Source organism: Rhamphochromis longiceps, linkage group LG1, assembly GCF_057381845.1.
Source record: "Rhamphochromis longiceps isolate RC_006_pf linkage group LG1, R_longiceps_female_GT1.1, whole genome shotgun sequence".
In the NCBI taxonomy this organism is placed as follows: Eukaryota; Metazoa; Chordata; class Actinopteri; order Cichliformes; family Cichlidae; genus Rhamphochromis; species Rhamphochromis longiceps.
The window spans coordinates 16,635,782-16,652,462 of record NC_140557.1 but is presented as its reverse complement, the minus strand read 5'-3'; the positions used below and the strand labels follow the sequence as shown (position 1 = coordinate 16,652,462).

The 16,681-nt window shown below is 37.7% G+C and overlaps 1 protein-coding gene and 1 long non-coding RNA gene across 3 annotated transcripts in view; one reads left to right on the top strand and one right to left on the bottom strand.

The window, feature by feature from the left end:
* The window catches only part of LOC146678517 (CUB and sushi domain-containing protein 1-like), a 479,448-nt gene that overhangs the window by 120,633 nt on the left and 342,134 nt on the right, over positions 1-16,681 (bottom strand). For both annotated transcript variants that reach the window (XM_085400429.1, XM_085400436.1), the window contains exons 21-24: positions 10,961-11,077; positions 10,195-10,410; positions 9,236-9,424; positions 1,047-1,216 (exon numbers count right to left, since the gene is read on the bottom strand). In XM_085400429.1, the coding sequence (XP_085256555.1) occupies positions 1,047-1,216; positions 9,236-9,424; positions 10,195-10,410; positions 10,961-11,077 (692 nt within the window). The remainder of the gene's footprint in view (positions 1-1,046; positions 1,217-9,235; positions 9,425-10,194; positions 10,411-10,960; positions 11,078-16,681) is intronic.
* On the top strand, positions 2,800-4,156 carry LOC146678519 (uncharacterized). The gene is made up of 3 exons (XR_014912358.1): positions 2,800-2,875; positions 3,797-4,036; positions 4,134-4,156. It is a non-coding gene; the product is annotated as an uncharacterized LOC146678519 (long non-coding RNA).

Below are 16,681 nucleotides of genomic sequence, written 5' to 3'. Positions count from 1 at the left end.
GAACGTGAACTCTGTGGTTTATTACATGTTAATGTTATCCTTGAAGTTGGAAGTTTTAACTTGGGAGTCTATGGGCACTGACTTAGTGGCCTTTAGTAGATGTCAATTATTTGGCACTTCACCAGTTTGCTTTTTGAATAATGCAAAAGGGAATACAACAAAGAAACAGCAAAAAAACTAAAGAAAGAAAGATATTGAAAAGTAAACACTAAACCATGCAGGAGGTGATCATCCAAAATAAAAATAGCTAGCAACACAACAATAAAGCTTGAAACTGGGGTAAAACGTCTCTCTTCTATTGTACAAATTGTGTCAAATAGCTATTCATTTTATTGATGGTACCCCCATAATATGAGTAATGAAAGTGCAAAAAAGCCAACCTTCAAACACAATAATAATTGTACACTGTAGTGGATTCATTAGAGGGTTAATAGAGGAAGAATTGATCCTTCTGTGCCTCTGCTTCCAAAGCATTCCTTCAGCATGGATGACTACAGCAGGAGCACCATCAGCACTAATAGGGAAGATGGTTAATAACCCCCTGCAGGGATGTTATTGCTTCTTGCAACAATGTTTAACACATCTAAAAGGTAGGTCTACCTTGACAATACTATTTAACTACATAGCAGGTAAGCCAAGAAACCAGAGACCCTAATGTTATTCACTCTTCTCCTTTTCCTGGACTTGCACATCTCATATAATTAAAGGACAAACATTCCCTGACACATTAATTAGACCAGATGTTCATGGCTAGAACAAAAGCTTTGACACATTATTTCATAGAGTATTCATGCTAGCATCTAGAGCTCAGCAAGCCAAACACGTAATGATTGTTCAAGCAAAGTCAAAGTACATACAGCTTTTCATTTTGACAGCATTTGATAGTATAATCCTGTATGTATTTTGTCTGTCTGTGTGTGTGTGCGTGTGTGTGTGTCAGAGAGAGAGAGAGAGAGAGAGTCAGTAAATAAATTATACACTTTAGGACTAATTGGTGAAATTTGTCGTTTTTGCATGCATATCTGTGTGTATGTGAGGGTACACACCTTGAGATAATCTCCATCTTGCAATGAGAAGCTCTCAGCTTTCAGCCTGATTCCTTTGCCCTTTTCAGTAGTAATGCGGTAGATGCACTCATGGTTGTTATTGTAGTTGGAGGGGAAATTTGGAGAAAGGAGAACACCTTCTGGTCCCAGTGAGGAGGCCCCACACTCAGCTGTTGCGAGGCAGTAGAGGAGAAGTTACAAAATGAGAACACTTCTATCTAATTATCTCTGAATAGCAGGCTTGGGTTATAATTTATTTAAATGAAAAAAAAACATTCTGCATGACGTGGAGAGAGCATGGCGCATATTAAGTAGCGCCACAAACTTTTTTTCAACTCGGCAGAGACAATGCAAAAGTCTATTAAAAAACAGTGGAAAAGTCTTGAGCCACCGCTCTTATGTTTCTCTAGAAAAATGAGAAATAGGTGAAGTGATGCAAACATAAATGGAAATATAGCAATATGGTATAAAAGGCAAAAACAGAGTTTGCACCGTTCTAAAGAGCTTGAATGTCAATATTCAGTTTGACTACCCTATTTTTTTAACACAGCCTGAACTCTCTCGTAATTTCTTTAAGTAGTCTTCAGAAAGAGTTGAAAGCTTCTTGAAGGTTCATTTTTCTGTCAAGATTATCCCAGTAATCTCAACGTTGGGATTCTGCAGAAGAATTCATATCTGATAGTGTCCCACTGCGTGGTTTTCTATCCATGCTTTTACTGCATTAGCAGTATGTTTGGGATCACTGTTATGCTGAAAAATGAAGCCGTTGCTAATCAGACCTCTTCCAGATGGTACTGCCTGGTGGATCATTTTTAGATGGTACTTTTATGCGTTCATAATACCATCAGTTTTGACAAGATCCCCCAAAATAAAAAGCTTAACTGCCTCCCCGATCCATGACAGAGCCTCCACTGTGTGTTACAGACGGCTGTAGACACTCACTGTTGTACCTCTCTCCTGACCTCCTCTGTACATAAAGATCGATGATGATCTGAACCAAGAATGTAAAAATTGCCTCTGGTTTCCAGTCCAGTTCATGTGTAGCTTAGCATACATCAGCCTTCACTTGGTGTTTCCCTTCTGTAAGAATGGCTTCGTCACTGCCACCTTTTTCAGTGAGGCCACTTCTGATTAGGTTTCATTGAACTATAGGGCCAGATGCATCTCGCAGGTCCTGTGCCAGGTTCTTTGCTAGATGTTTTCCTGTTTCTTCAGAAGATGGCTCTCAGTTATTGTTCATCTTCGGTAGGTAATCTTTTACAGAGATGGGCAGTAAGTAATCGTATTAAAGTAACGTATTACAGTAACGCGTTACTGTAATACGATTACTTTTTTCAAGTAACGAGTAATGTAAGGGTTACTAAAACCCTGATTTTTTTGCGAGTGTCTCATGACAGTGACGTAAGCGACCCAGATAGCAAGGAGACATTGAACAGATGTTGATTTTCCATCTGAACCATCAGAATCGTCAGGATTGAAATGTCAACACAAAACCAATGTTGAAACAACATTGAAATACTGATGAAACCTGACACTGACATTGAAATAACATTGATTCACTGTTGTTCTGTCATCGTTGATTGTTGATCTATTTATAGTTGACAAGGTGACAACAATCACGTTGAAAAATCATCAATTTATGGTTGAGCGGGAAATTAAAGCTGCTACCACTTGGACTATTCCGCAGCACCCCTATCACATTGGTACGTCCCTCCAGGTAACCATTGTCTTGTACAGTAGAGCGGGACATTCGATTTACTCTCAGCGGAATTGACCGGAGAAGGCATCAGTTCATGCACTGCACTGGCCTGCACCACGATTAGTATAAGGTAAGAATGAATGACTTTTGTTCTATTCGTTATTTCCATGGTTGCATTTGAATAACAGTAAAAAAAAACCAAAAACTTGTTAATGTAAAGTTTCGGATAAAATGTGGGAGCCCGAAATTGTGTCTACTTTCATCTTACAATCCGGCAACAAATAAATTGCACTGCGAACAAAGTCTATCAACAAAGAAAACATTTTCGTTTCATACTTTTCCGTTATATTCCCCTACAAAGCTAGCTTTAACGCTTCGAGGGTTCCTTTGTTCTTGCCGTCGCCTCGGCGCTTGACCCAGACTTTCGCTCTGTAGTTGCTTTTTAGCATAGTACTACAAAAAATTGTAAATCTGTGATGTATGATTGATAAACGTAAAGGTAACTGTATAAATGTGTTCAATGACTTTGTTACTTTTAATGATTGGAGAGCACCCGCTTCGATTCGCACTCAATTCAAACTCTACGCTGCACGCTCACCTACCTTGCGTTTGCACCTTTTGTCCACACGTAAACTGCGTTTTCATCAACTGAAAACTGAGATTTTTAAAGACGCCTGACAGGGCGGATATTTTCGAAAACTCCGTTTTAGCATTTACGTGTGGACGAGGAAGACGGAGAAAACGCAGCGTCAAAGGTGTGCGCCTATTTTGATGCCACACTGTGCGCCAAGTTTTTGTCTCGGTGCCATGAATTCCTACAATGGCAGACTTAGACAAAATACTGTTAATTTTATTATCTTCAGTGTTTAAATGCTTACATATACACACGCAGTTGTATGTTAAAAAAAAAAGAGTTTGTTTTATCGGGTTTGCTTGTAATTGTTGCCTATATACATTTTAAGCTATTATTTATTATTTAGTTCAATCAATAGATCAAGTTTTGTAGTGACTATGAAATATATTGTAATTATCTGTTTCCTGTTTATCCTAGACAGGGCAAAAAAGGACTCCAAATTTTAAAAAAAGATAAAAATGAAAGACTGGTGCATTGTGCAGTTCAGCACTGGTGGTACAGAAATAGTCCCTAGTTCATGGATAAATGGGGAGAAATTGTCATGGCCTCCATATCCTCCGTGAGACACATTCAGGATCCACGCCGCAGTAAAGAGGAGAGTTCATCCTGGTGCAACATGGCTCACCTATGCACCAGTCCGACTTCTAATAAGCCATGGTGGGTATCAACTGGATTGGTGTTGTATAAATGTAACAATAACAAGTTTTTCGTGTCCTAATTTATGTCTGGCCACACATTGTGTTTGTACTTCCAGACACATTTCACGAAGCAGAACACTGTGATACGTCTGACCTTCAGTCCGAAGCTGAAACTCAGACCAGTCATAAAAGAAAGCACAAGTAAAACTTTTTTTATTTCACAAACATATCTTTGATTGCTAAGAATTTATGATCTTGTCTTTTATACATATCTGTGGTGCTTGCATACTGCAATATCACCACATAATATAGTCCAAAAAGTGGAAGCTTGTAAACTTTTTACAGATGCAAAGCCGTGTACACTTGTGCACTTCAAAAATTCCTTGTATACTGTACCTTCTTGCACATCTCCGTTTCCTGTGTGTGTTGTTATAAATCAAACTGTAACCTTAGGAAATAATATTCCAAAAGCACATTTGTAATTACTTATGACCGTTTTCAACTTTTTTTCTTTAGACCAAATCCCCTGTACACATATAGTGACTCAGAGGATGAGCAGCCCACAAAAAAACGGTTTCCCCAGCCCCCTCGAGTGAAAATACCAGGTAATAAAATACTGTCTGGTGTCTTTGTACATATGTGTGTGACACAAGGAAACTTTTGACAAGTTGTCTGTATTCTTAGATACTTAAAAAAATGTATCTTTTTCTGTCAGACCTGACGAGAGCTGTTAACGAACTCCGTGAGGAGGTCAGAGCCATCCGCAATACCGGCTGCAATGAATCGGTAGATGCTGGGGTACTGCCTCTGGATTTGCCCTTGCACAACATTGAGGAGCTAAACAATGCACAGGCAGCTCTTCAATCACAAGAGGCAAATAAGGCAATGGTAAGTATATAAAGGTTATGTACACTTTGTAACTATAAAGTGTAATAGCTGTCAGATGTGATTTAAATACATAACAACGGCCTGTTGATTAAACACACAAGCACTTGCATACACATTAAAGACATGAGACACGCTAATTCCATCTCTTAAAATGTGTCTATAGGTGAGACGCTTTGCCTTGATTGGAGGGACCACACTGGAGGTGCGAGTACGCCGTGTAATGGCTTATGCCATCACAAATGAGCTGGCCTCGGTACTAAACTGGGCAGGGAAAAAAACCAAGGACCAGACAAAGCAAAAAAGGGCATTTAAAGATACAGCGCTCTGCAGATGCATATTTGGTAAGTTTTACCGTTTTTTTTCCTATATTACTTTGTCCTTCTTAATAACAAGACTTTCATGTCCGGTTAATCTGGAGATGGAGTCTTTGGTCTTTGGCTTGTTTAGTCCTCGGGTTGTAGTTTGTACAGCTCGAGGACCCCATGTTTATTTTGTTTTAAAGACAGTTAACAAGAGCTTATTCATGTGCTCTAATTCACTTTTTTTGTTTGTGTGTGTGTGTGTGTGTGTGTGTATTTTTGTCCTAGATGGCCTGACGCAGCAGTTAGGGGCAAACTCTATGTCCGAGTTTGTCTTTGCACAAGCAGTGCAGAAATGGCTCCGATACGCCCCAGATCGTTTGGGTGGTGCAGGACGCACATCATGCATCCCCATCCCAGAGTAAAAATTACAAACTTCTGTGAAACATATAAATGTAAATAGGAAACTGTCTTTTAATAAAGTATTTAGCAAACGAAACATGCCTATTGACCTTTTTTTGTTTAGTTTTTTCTCTGTTACATCACATGCAATGCTTATTTTAGGATATTAATATTGACATGATACATTGTGAGACATTTGGGTTTTTTTTTTAAAGGGTGTCCAATTTGAGGAATAAGTACAATTATGTGTTTAGGTGGTTTAAGTATTGATGGAAACATGCAGTAGTTTAGTATTGGTTAAAATACCTATAAAGAGAGGTAGATTTCCAGTCATTATTTAACTGTTGTTTTAATAAAAAGCAACTGTGCGAAAGAGGTGGAAAATCAACACCATAGCTCAACAGTGTTTCAATATCAGAATCTGACATTGTTTCAATGTCAACAGTATTAGAAAATATAACGTTGAATCAATGTCAGGTTTCAACATTGATTCAACATCAAAACCTGACGTTGTTTCAACGTTAAAAAAGGGTGCAAGAGTGACGTTAGGTCAACGTCACACTTCAACGTTGATTCAATGACATCACCTGATATTGACTCAACATTGTTTCAATGTTTCCTTGCTATCTGGGGAGTGCCACGTTCGTGACAACAGCTGTGTGCAGATCAACAATGGACAATATATCGAGTGCGAGTATGAGCGTGCAGCGTTTAAAGCCTGGAAGTACTGACCTTACTTTGAGTTTGATTCCGTAAAAAGTGACGAAAACATTAGCGTCCACTGTTCACTGCGTTGGAAGAAAACTTCTTTTTACAGCGAAAAAACCCCAAAACTTCTGAGCAAACACTGAGTGCGCTACAACGGAACGTGAAATTCACAGAGAAACTCGTGGATTCTTCCACTGACTGCTGCGGCACACCTGCAACAGGGCAAACCTCCGCCTGCTATACAGGTGAAAATAGAGCAACAGGACCGCTGAGTCTTTGATATTTTCTGCTGTGTTTCACTTGCATTTATTTGAAAGACTGAGTGTAAACACAAAATAATATTTTATTTTATGTGCTGGAATGTGCAGAAAATAGGTTTAAATGTTAAACAAATTTCTTCCAGTCAGAGAATGTTGCATATAATTTATTTTTTGCTTGATGCATAAAGTTAAAATATTAAAACTAATAAAACAAGTTTTAAAAAGAGACTTTTCCATTTGATTACATTTTGTATGATGGATTATGCAGAAAAAGTAGAATTGGGCTGAAAGATCTATCGCTTTATCACCTATTCAGGTTGTAAATCGTGTTTTTAAAAAAGTAACTAAGTAACTAAGTAATTAATTACTTTTGAAAATAAGTATTCAGTAAAGTAACGGGATTACTTTTTTGGGGAAGTAATCAGTAATTAGTTACTGATTACTTTTTTCAAGTAACTTGACCAACACTGATCTTTTATACCTACCACTTCCTCTTTTTTCTTCCACTTGTCCAGTTTCCTCAAATTTCTTAAGGGCACACCATGCTGAGATAAGCAACGTTAACAGCTGATAACTCTTTGGTACTCACTTTGTTGGTGCAGAAATACTATTTTATGCCTGTTAAACTGTGCTATCATTGATAATGTTTGTAGTTTCAGCTAAAAGGGGGGGGATTATATGCATTTACAACACACTGCTAGTCACAAAATGCCTGAAGAGACTATTATGTTTAGACACAATACTGGTTCATTCTTTAGGTTAGGGCCCTTTTTTATTCTTGAATGAGTCATATGTCAGATTAACAAACTAAAAACATTGCCCTGAAAATGGTCAGGTGTAAGGACTGGACTGAAAATGAGAGACAAAGCAGCCAATGTTGAAACATTTGAAAGACCTTCAGAAAGCCGGGACAACTACTGTTCAAGTCCAAAAAAAAAAAAACCCTGCAAAAATATAAAGAAATGACTGCTGGCTCAAGGCTCTTGCACTGTACTGCAGTTCAAAAAGCATTGTCTGAAATATGCTACAAAAACAACAAAATAACTTGAAAATAAACGACAAAACATTGATAAAAGGGCAGAAAAACAAAACAACACACAAAAAAACCCTGTAAACAATAAGGCTGGATAAGTATGTCGGAGAAGTCCTTCATGAAATTATACAGAATGATCTAGCAGGTGCCGTGCCTATCAAAGTTTAGGAATTCATATAAACTGGTACTTTGTACAAATAGTGTTTTGTCATATGCAAATGAGGAGGAGATAAAAGAAGAGAGCCGAGCAGGCTTTTAACTCCCACTGAAGAGGACCACCACTACTTAGAAGAAAAAAAGAGGAAATGGGAGTAATGAGACAGACGAGAGAGGGTGGTTTGAAACAATATAAAACACACTAAAAAAAGACGCAGTGTTTATCAAATCTGAAGAAATTTGAAATTCAAAACAACATTTCTGTAAATGTTCTGTCGTGTCTAAAGCAGATTAAGGTAGGAGGTAAGGAGCATAAATAAAGGAGAGTCACAGCAATTCTTCAGAAATTCCTTTTAAAGTGAAAAGAGTACAATAGAGTGGGAGTAAGAGAACAGAGCCTCGAGAAGAGGGGCAGGAAAGGGATAAAGAGAGAATTGGAAGGGGAAGAAAAGAAGAAGAGATAGCAGATGAACCAAGACAGACAAGCCTGAAAATGCTCAGAAAGAAATTAGAAAAGGGAAAAGGGGAGTAACAAAAGGCACGGTATTAACACTTTTCATATAGCGCCTAATGCCCCAATTATCTATCAAAGGACTGTCAAAATATAGAGGAAGAGAAGGAGAAACAGAAATTTAGACAGAGACAGAGCGCTAAAGAGAGGAACATTTAGAAGGAACGAAAGGGGATGAAACTAGTGCACATTGCCAGCTGCTCTTGCTTAGTTTCCTCTTAGTCAGGCTTGATCTCTTGACAGATAATGCTATTATAGCATTTTCAGTCTGCTCTTTCTGGGCTTCAAAATTACCAGCAACCACCAGTCAGACTCGCAAATTACCACCAGGATCCAAGAAAACATTGATACGCATCAAACGCTAAGAAGTTACAACGTGCAAACAGCAAAATTCTAGCAAATAAAACTAACATTTAACAAGTCGATTATTGTTACGTTAGCAATACAGTAATACTGTTGAATTAGAACAATGCTCCAGGTTTATTCATATGGCCAAGAATTTACTTTAAAAGTTTTGTTTTATTTGCCACCTGCCAGTTGTTTTCATAGAAGAGATAACATCTTCAACATTATATTTTTTAGTTTAATATTACATAAAAAATAGTCTGAATGTAAAAAGAGCATCTCTAATGTCATCCTGTTTAACCTAATAGCACCCTGTTGGTGCAATAACACTAGCAAAATGAATTTGTTAAAAATGACTGTGTAATGAGAGAATAAAGGAATTTTATTTTTTTAATTTACATTTTTTAAGAACACCAAAAATTTTTTTTAAATAACAATACTTTTTTTTTTAAGTTTGCAAATATATTCACAACCTCAGAAAGTCCAGTTTGACTCCTGCTAGCAATGGAAATGTTTTTCAAATGAAGAAATAATCTACCATGATTTCTGTTTTGCATGCTGTGGCTATCAATTTATATTTCTGGCAAATCAGTCAACCTAAGCGCTGACATCTTACCTATACATCGTGGTAGCGTGTTGCTCCAGACTCGCCTGCCTCCTCCCAGGCAAGTGATCTTGCTCTCTCCCTCAAGTCGGTAGCCAGGGAAGCAAGAAAAGTTCAATGAATCACCAACTTGAAAGCTGAGTCCCATTCTCCTGCTGGATGCTGGTACACCAGGATCCTCACATGGCTCCAAGTCATACTCTGTAGAGACAAATTGTCATGAGTCAGCATAAAAAGAAAGAAGGTATTAATTAATAAGAAGTGTGCAAAAATTGGTATATTAGCCAACACTAGAAAGAAATGCATTAACACTACATGTAAGCATTTGGAGCTGTGTCACTTAAGAGTCATAAAGACTCATTTTAAATTCCCCAGAATAATTTAAATACTTAAAGATTAATTTATTAAACTGTCATTAGCTTAAATTACAAGCATGTTAAAAAGGACACATTTGATTTAGTTTTCCCTGCTTCATCTCATTATGAAAACATATGCAGCAGTCTCATCTAAGACTGCTTCATCCACTGAGATAGGAAGCTCTGTAATCTGTAGTGCCAAATAGGTTTGAAATACTTAAGGAAACTGTCAAAAATTAGTGTATCATGTATCAGGTCCCAAATAAAAGCGTTTAAATGTAAGTGCAGCACTTAACCAGATGTACTGCATATCTGCCAAAATAACCAGTTAGGTTTAATAATGCATAAAACCCATTTTTCATCGCATATTAAAAAGTTACTTGAGCAGGTGAAACACTGTATCTAACAATTTGGTTTATTAGTTTGAAAATTTCAACAGTCTGCCATTAAAGAAAAGTCAGTGAATTTGTTATTTATTTATTTATTTTTTGGTAAGGGATCATCATACAGTCACTAACAGGCCAACTTAATAAGCCTTGTAATTTGCTTTAAAATGAATTTTAGCCAATGCAATGCTAAAAAAGAAGTAAAAAAATTGTGTTCAGGTGTTCTTACCTGAGAAAGTGATATTAAATCCTTCGTAACTCATGGAAAAATCTGAAATAAACCGTAGCTGAGCGCTGAAGTTCCCATAGAGTCCGGCTTTAACACTAGGAGGCAGCACGGAGCCAGTGAGTCGAGCTACCGGAACCTGAAAATTGCCATCCTCTGTGATTGACAAGTAGTCATGGTTCTCTTCCAGATGGAAAGTGTGGAAAACCAAATGGACTCCTGAAAGAACAGATGGCAAAATGGATAGATGGATGAAAGGATAGATGAATGCAAGAATGGATGGATAGGCATGCAGTGTAAGATAGACAGTTACAGATATGCAAAGCATACACTCTATCAGGCAATATATATAAGCAATAGTCTAAGCCACTGAACATGAGATTTTTATCCATCATCCAGTACCATCAGTGAGGAATATGCTCTGTCCCAAATCCATCTTGCATAATGCGTAAGTCATATAAAACTATCTGCAGTGACAAGAAAACCATAGAACCCCCACAGCGCTCTGATCTCAACATCTCTGAGTCAGTCTGGCATTACATGAAGAGGCATTACATGAACATAGTGAGAGGGCTGTGGCAAGTTGTCTAAGAGAACTATTTTTTACACTTGAAAAATTGTCCAAGTGTACACTGGAGAATTTGTGGCAAAGAGCAGCCACATTTCATTGCCTAACACATTTTTCCATATTATTAAAATATGAAAAAATACATAATTTAACATGTTATAACCAGTGATTGACATTTCCATTACATTTGAGCATTCTTACCTTTTCCATGGGACACTTCTATAGTCCAGGTGCAGTTAAGAGAATTGGGGTAGAAGTCAGGAAAGCCAGGAGACAGAATTGTTCCCGTTTTACCATAAACATAACCTCCACAAAGAGCTGAAAATGTGACAGACAGAGAAGATTGGAACACAGCTGGATATTTTCTTTTATTCAAAAAACTAAAAATGTACACGTCTTCAGTACCGTTAAGAGGTCGCCACCAGTGATCGGTGTAATGAGTTCCAAAGTAACATGTTACTATTGTCACATTACATTTTTCAGTAACACAAGAAAGTATTGCATTATTGTACTTAATTCAGTAATCATGTTATAGTTCAATTATGTAGTTACTTGTATTACAAAGGGTCTTTAGTTGACTGCATAATGGCGAACATGCCTTTCCCTTCCAGGGAGGAGGAAAATGGTGGGGTGCTCTACAACTTTTGAGAAGCGACAATATGGACACTACATTTGTTTTTATTGCACGCAGGACAATAGCACAATGGTAAAGTGAAAACTGCGTCCAAGACAGAAACATAATACTGCTAACACAGCTTGGCTCATTACAAGTATGTGAAAAGTGACAGCATGCTTTGACAAAGCTAGTGAAGAACCCAGAGGGATGTTAAAAGCCTAGCCCAGCAGCCAGAGCCTGATCTTTAACAGTGTTAAAAAAAAGCAGTGATGATGAATCGGGCTTCTAGCGTTGTAGCATCCATTTCTACATGTTAGAGTAGAATCAGTGTGGAAAACATTTTGAAATCTCTTAGAGTTGGTTTTCAACTTTGCTTTTTGTTCAAACTTAGCAACACTAAAATAAAGACTATAGTGATGCTTTCGTTATTTCAGATTGGAACCAGGCTGCAGGAGAGGGGGCTGAGGTAGATATTCTTAACCGGTAACTATGTGACAATACATTTTAGGTCATGACACAAAATTAATGTGATTAATTACTTTCACCATGGATAACTAAGTAAGTACAGTATTACATTATTATATTTTAAAAAAGAAACCAGCATTTCTAATAGATTACTTATTTTTTGAGTAACGATCCCAACTCTGCTCACCACCTACTGGCAGATTAATATAAATTCTTTATTAAATTCCTGGGACCTTGGCTTTTTTCCCCCCAGCCTGCAGAAAATCCCCCCTGAATTTGGTGTAGTTAGCATGGTGTTAAATTCAGGCCTGTACTGAAGACTTACTCTATGATTACATAAGAAGAAAGATTAATGTACAGTAGAACAACGTATAATAATAAAGAATAAAGATCTTAAGATGTTAGTCATACATAACTCTAATACCAAAACCTGGTGTCTCAGGTCTTGTATGTAAATCGACCTGTTATGCGTGCAAACATTCTACTGTATAGTATGAGCAGTGAGCAATGAGCAGTGCTGATTTCAGCAAACACCCTTTGTGTTAGAAAAGCTTTTGCAAAGAGATTTTGCAAAGTGAACGAAACAAAGGTTAAAGATGAGCTTACTGCAGAAACAAAAGGACAAAAGGAAAGAGCAGGGAGAATGTCACAGACAAACAGAGACTGGTTTGTTAAAAGAGAGTGAGAGATTGGTGTGTGTGTGTGTTACCAGATACCTAGCCTCCACACAGAGCAATTCACTGATATGGAACGGGACAAATTCATTTGGGGTACTGCAGAATGAAAAATGCCATAGCAATGTAATGGAGAGTAAAAGAGAGCTAGCAGTACATCAGAGACTTCTGAACTAAGATAATATATTGACTCTTTGCTTCTCTTTGACTGAGCTTTCATCGCTTTCAGTACTATTCAGAGCAGTTCAGATAAATTTAATTCAATTAAAGCGCTTCAAGGTGTTTGACTGGCATGGCAATAAAAGGAATCTCTTTGTCAGCTATAAAACAAATGGATTCCAGACTATAAACAAAACAAACAGACAAAACATTTTTCTTCACTGTCAATTTATATATATTTTGGTACACAAACGCATCTTTTAGCTACAGAGATAAATGCAGTAGTCATTTGTTTGGTGAAAGGTTTATAAAAAGACTATTTATGATTTTGCATTTATGAGGACAGATTTCACAGCTCCTCTAATTTCTTCGTGCTGCAGGTACTCCAGCGTGCAGACCTCGTCTTCACCCCTCTCTCTCTCTCAATCTCTCAGTCTGATCATTTTTCTTCCTACTATTCTATATCATATTTCAACAGGGCTGGGGTTGATTTCAGAAGCTGTGATACGAGCTGTTCCCTCTCACTGACTAGCTGTCTTGTGAGTGTTGCGGTAACCTGTGCCAGCTTTTCAGACTCCCATCAGGATTTGGCAAAAACTAGGACACTGTCTGACTAAATGACCCTTGTTAAGGGAAGCACATGCGCATGTCTGTCTGTAGGGCTGTGCCATATGACCAAAATCTCATATCCCGATATAAGACATCTATAATCCCGATAACGATATAAATCACAAAAATGTAACATTTTCTGTAAATTCTGTGAATCTCGGGCAGCTCGACTTGCGGGAAGTGTTTCCAGCTGGACGTCGTGTGTCTGGAGTCGAGTGTTTTAACCGATGCATGAAACAATACATTTTTAGACATAAGTTGTAACAGCCGCCGTTTTCTTTGTGAGTATTTATTACACAGCGTGCTGCGGGGAAAAGTCTGTTCTAACGTTTGAGTCTAAGGTTTATTTTTTAGCACCTGGCGGCTCTTTTTTTACTTCTCATCCGTAAATAATCTGCTCTTTCACGTGATTCAGTTTATTCTGAAAAGTCTCAACAGGATCTTGAGCTTTATTGTGAAAGGTAAGCGGACACGCGATGGTGTTACCGTCGTTGTGGTTAAAACAGGCGCTCGTAGTGTGGTTATATTAAATATAAGAGAAAGAGAGAACTTTAAGAAATTAATATAGCCACTACAGGGACCATCAAAACGATGAAAAAATATTGCCTTAGTTTATTTTGCGACACCACGAAACAAACGATAGCGTAAAATGAAACGATAGACCAATATATATCGTTATGTCGAACAGGCCTATCTGTCTGTACGTAATGTATGTAACGTGTGTAACGGTTCATACTTTGGTGGTCCTAATCATCTGTGTGTGAAAAGAGAGAGAGAGAGATCGTTAAGAAAATGTGTGTGAGAAACTGTGAGGTGTATAACAATGCATAGAAAGAATGTGACAAGAAAGAGAGACGATTCATGACCAACAAAAAAAAAAAAAAAAATGAAACAGAAAGAGGCTGGATTCTAAAGAAAGAGTTGCTTGGTTTTCAGAGAGGAGAGATAAATATATAGAGATAGCATATCAGTTTTCAGCATCATTCCTCCTCCTTCCCTTTTCTTAGTCTTTAAATACATTCTTAGTCTTCTTAAGTGATTCTCTAACTTTGGTCACTTCTAACAAGTTGTTGTCTTGGCACCAACTGCATGCTTTAAAATGTCACAGCACCCCTTCAATACTCTTCCTGACACATAAAAGAGCAGCCAGCGTTATCTGTTTGGTGATTTAACTGACCTGCAGGAATAAGATGAATAGTTTGTGTTGAATAGACGTTCTGGCATTACTGAAAGGGAATGGTGCCTGCATGCCTGGGGGGGTGATGACATGTCATTTTGCTTTTTATTTTAAATGCAGTGCTGTCTGTGTAATGTAGTGTGTATGAAATGTTAACTGTGCCTCTGAGACTGTCCTGTAAATAACATTATTGCCATTAATGGGTGCGAGTGTGTGTATGAATCGCTTCCAGCATGCCTGTGGGAGAGCTTAAAGATGATTTCTTTGCTCTTTTAAATAGAATAACCAAGAATTTTGTGAGTAGATATTGTAGGTTTGCTCAGTATTTGCAAGACTTGTTGTTTTGTCCCACACTTCCACAACATGCAGCCAAGTGTGATTAATCTAAATTTCAGTAGTGTAATAATATACTTAACACATAATTCCACTGTGATCTTTGCCCAAAAGCACACTATATCTCACATTACATTAAGTCAAGTCTTACACACCATTTCAGAAAAGTGCCATTCTGAAATAACGTGTCTTATAATGTGACAGCTGTCTCATTCAGTGGCATGCCTGGCTGAAAATTGAAAATGTCACAGTGCCGGTTTAAAACTATTTGCCTTACATGGCTGCAAGTATGACATAGATTGCTTTGCCATGAACTTACTCCTAACTTGTGATATCCTTTCATTTTCATATTTGATTATGTTCAATTGGCAGAGCAGATGAGATGCTGTTTGTTTAACTCCCACCATAGCATAAGCTGTGGAAAAACGCTCACTAGGACGCCCTTTGAATAGCCAGGGAGCATCTGTTTCAGTAATTTCTATTGACCTAAATAAGTTCACAAAGGCTAAATGTCCAGCTTGAGTCATTGTGGTGGGAGTGAAGACTGTTTGCCCAATTACAGCTGTCTGTTGCAAAAAGTTAAAGGGCAAAAGGCAGAAGTGAGAGAACAGACTTTTTTTTCTTCAATATTCTGCTATGAAGGAAAGTAGCTACTGGTGTCACTGAAAGCACCTTCCCTTTCAAATGTCTTTTACCTCTGACACAGACTGATCCTCTTTTCTGCCTCTTCCATCTTTAGTCTCCTGTATTTTGTGTTGATATTCAAACGAGGTTTCAATGTTCAGGGTCAGTGTAGAAATGAAGTGACCACGCAGAAAATTTAGTATAAACAGTAATCTGCAGAAATCTTGAGCCACCCATCAATTCTTTACTTTTTGCTACCAAATGGAGAATACGGATAGAGATTTATTAAAGTGCATGCAAAATTGCGCCAACATAAGGAAACACAAAAGAAGTTTCTGTGCAACTTCAGTGAGCATGAATGTCAATATTTGGTTATGACCACCTTTATTCCTCAACACAGCCTGAACTCTCTTGAGCAAGCGTACTTTTAATGAATCTAGGTAGTTTTCAGGAATAGTCCTCCAAGGTTCTTGAAGGACATTTAAAGCTCTTCTTTGGATGTTGGCCAGATTTAGTTCTGTTCTCTGTCAAGATGATCCCACATTGCTTCAATAATATTGACATCAACGCTCTGGGGAGGCCAGTCCATGATTGATATGTTCTGTCTTGTTTGCAATGCTGAAAAAGGAAGCTGCTTTCCTCTACCTGCTTTATCACATGGTAGAGGAAAGTTTAACTGTACTTTTTTGAGTTCAGAATCCACTTGTTTTGACAGCATCAACTGACTGAAATTGACAAATGATGTGTTTTTGCACTAGGCTGCTAGTAACAAAGTGCTTAAAGGTGCAATTTAAAAACTGCCTCCTTGCTACTTTATATTGTCTGTTATGTGTAGACACAAAGCTGTCCCCTGAGTTAGAGGCTTATTTTATTTTTTGAATGATTCATATGTCAGTGGTAAGTGGCTTAACAAACAAAAAAACATTCCCTTAAAAATGTTTAGCTATGAGGACAGGATTGAACATGAGTGAAAAAAACAGTGTCTCTAGATCTTCAGAGAAAATGTACATACAGCAGATGTCAAGTTCAGTGTGCATCTGCCTGTATGTTGTAGCCAAGTGATAGAATGGAGCCCTGTCCAAGGTGCAGCGAACACAAGTGTGTTTATGCACCTTTGGAACAATTAAATTTTCTCTTTTAATTTATTTTAGCCTTGCAGTTTGGACACATCATTCTTTCTAAAGAATAATCTTTAAATGAGACTGGCACATGTTGTACCAAAGCTTTTCAAGGACACATATTCATTTATTTAGACACCGAAAGAC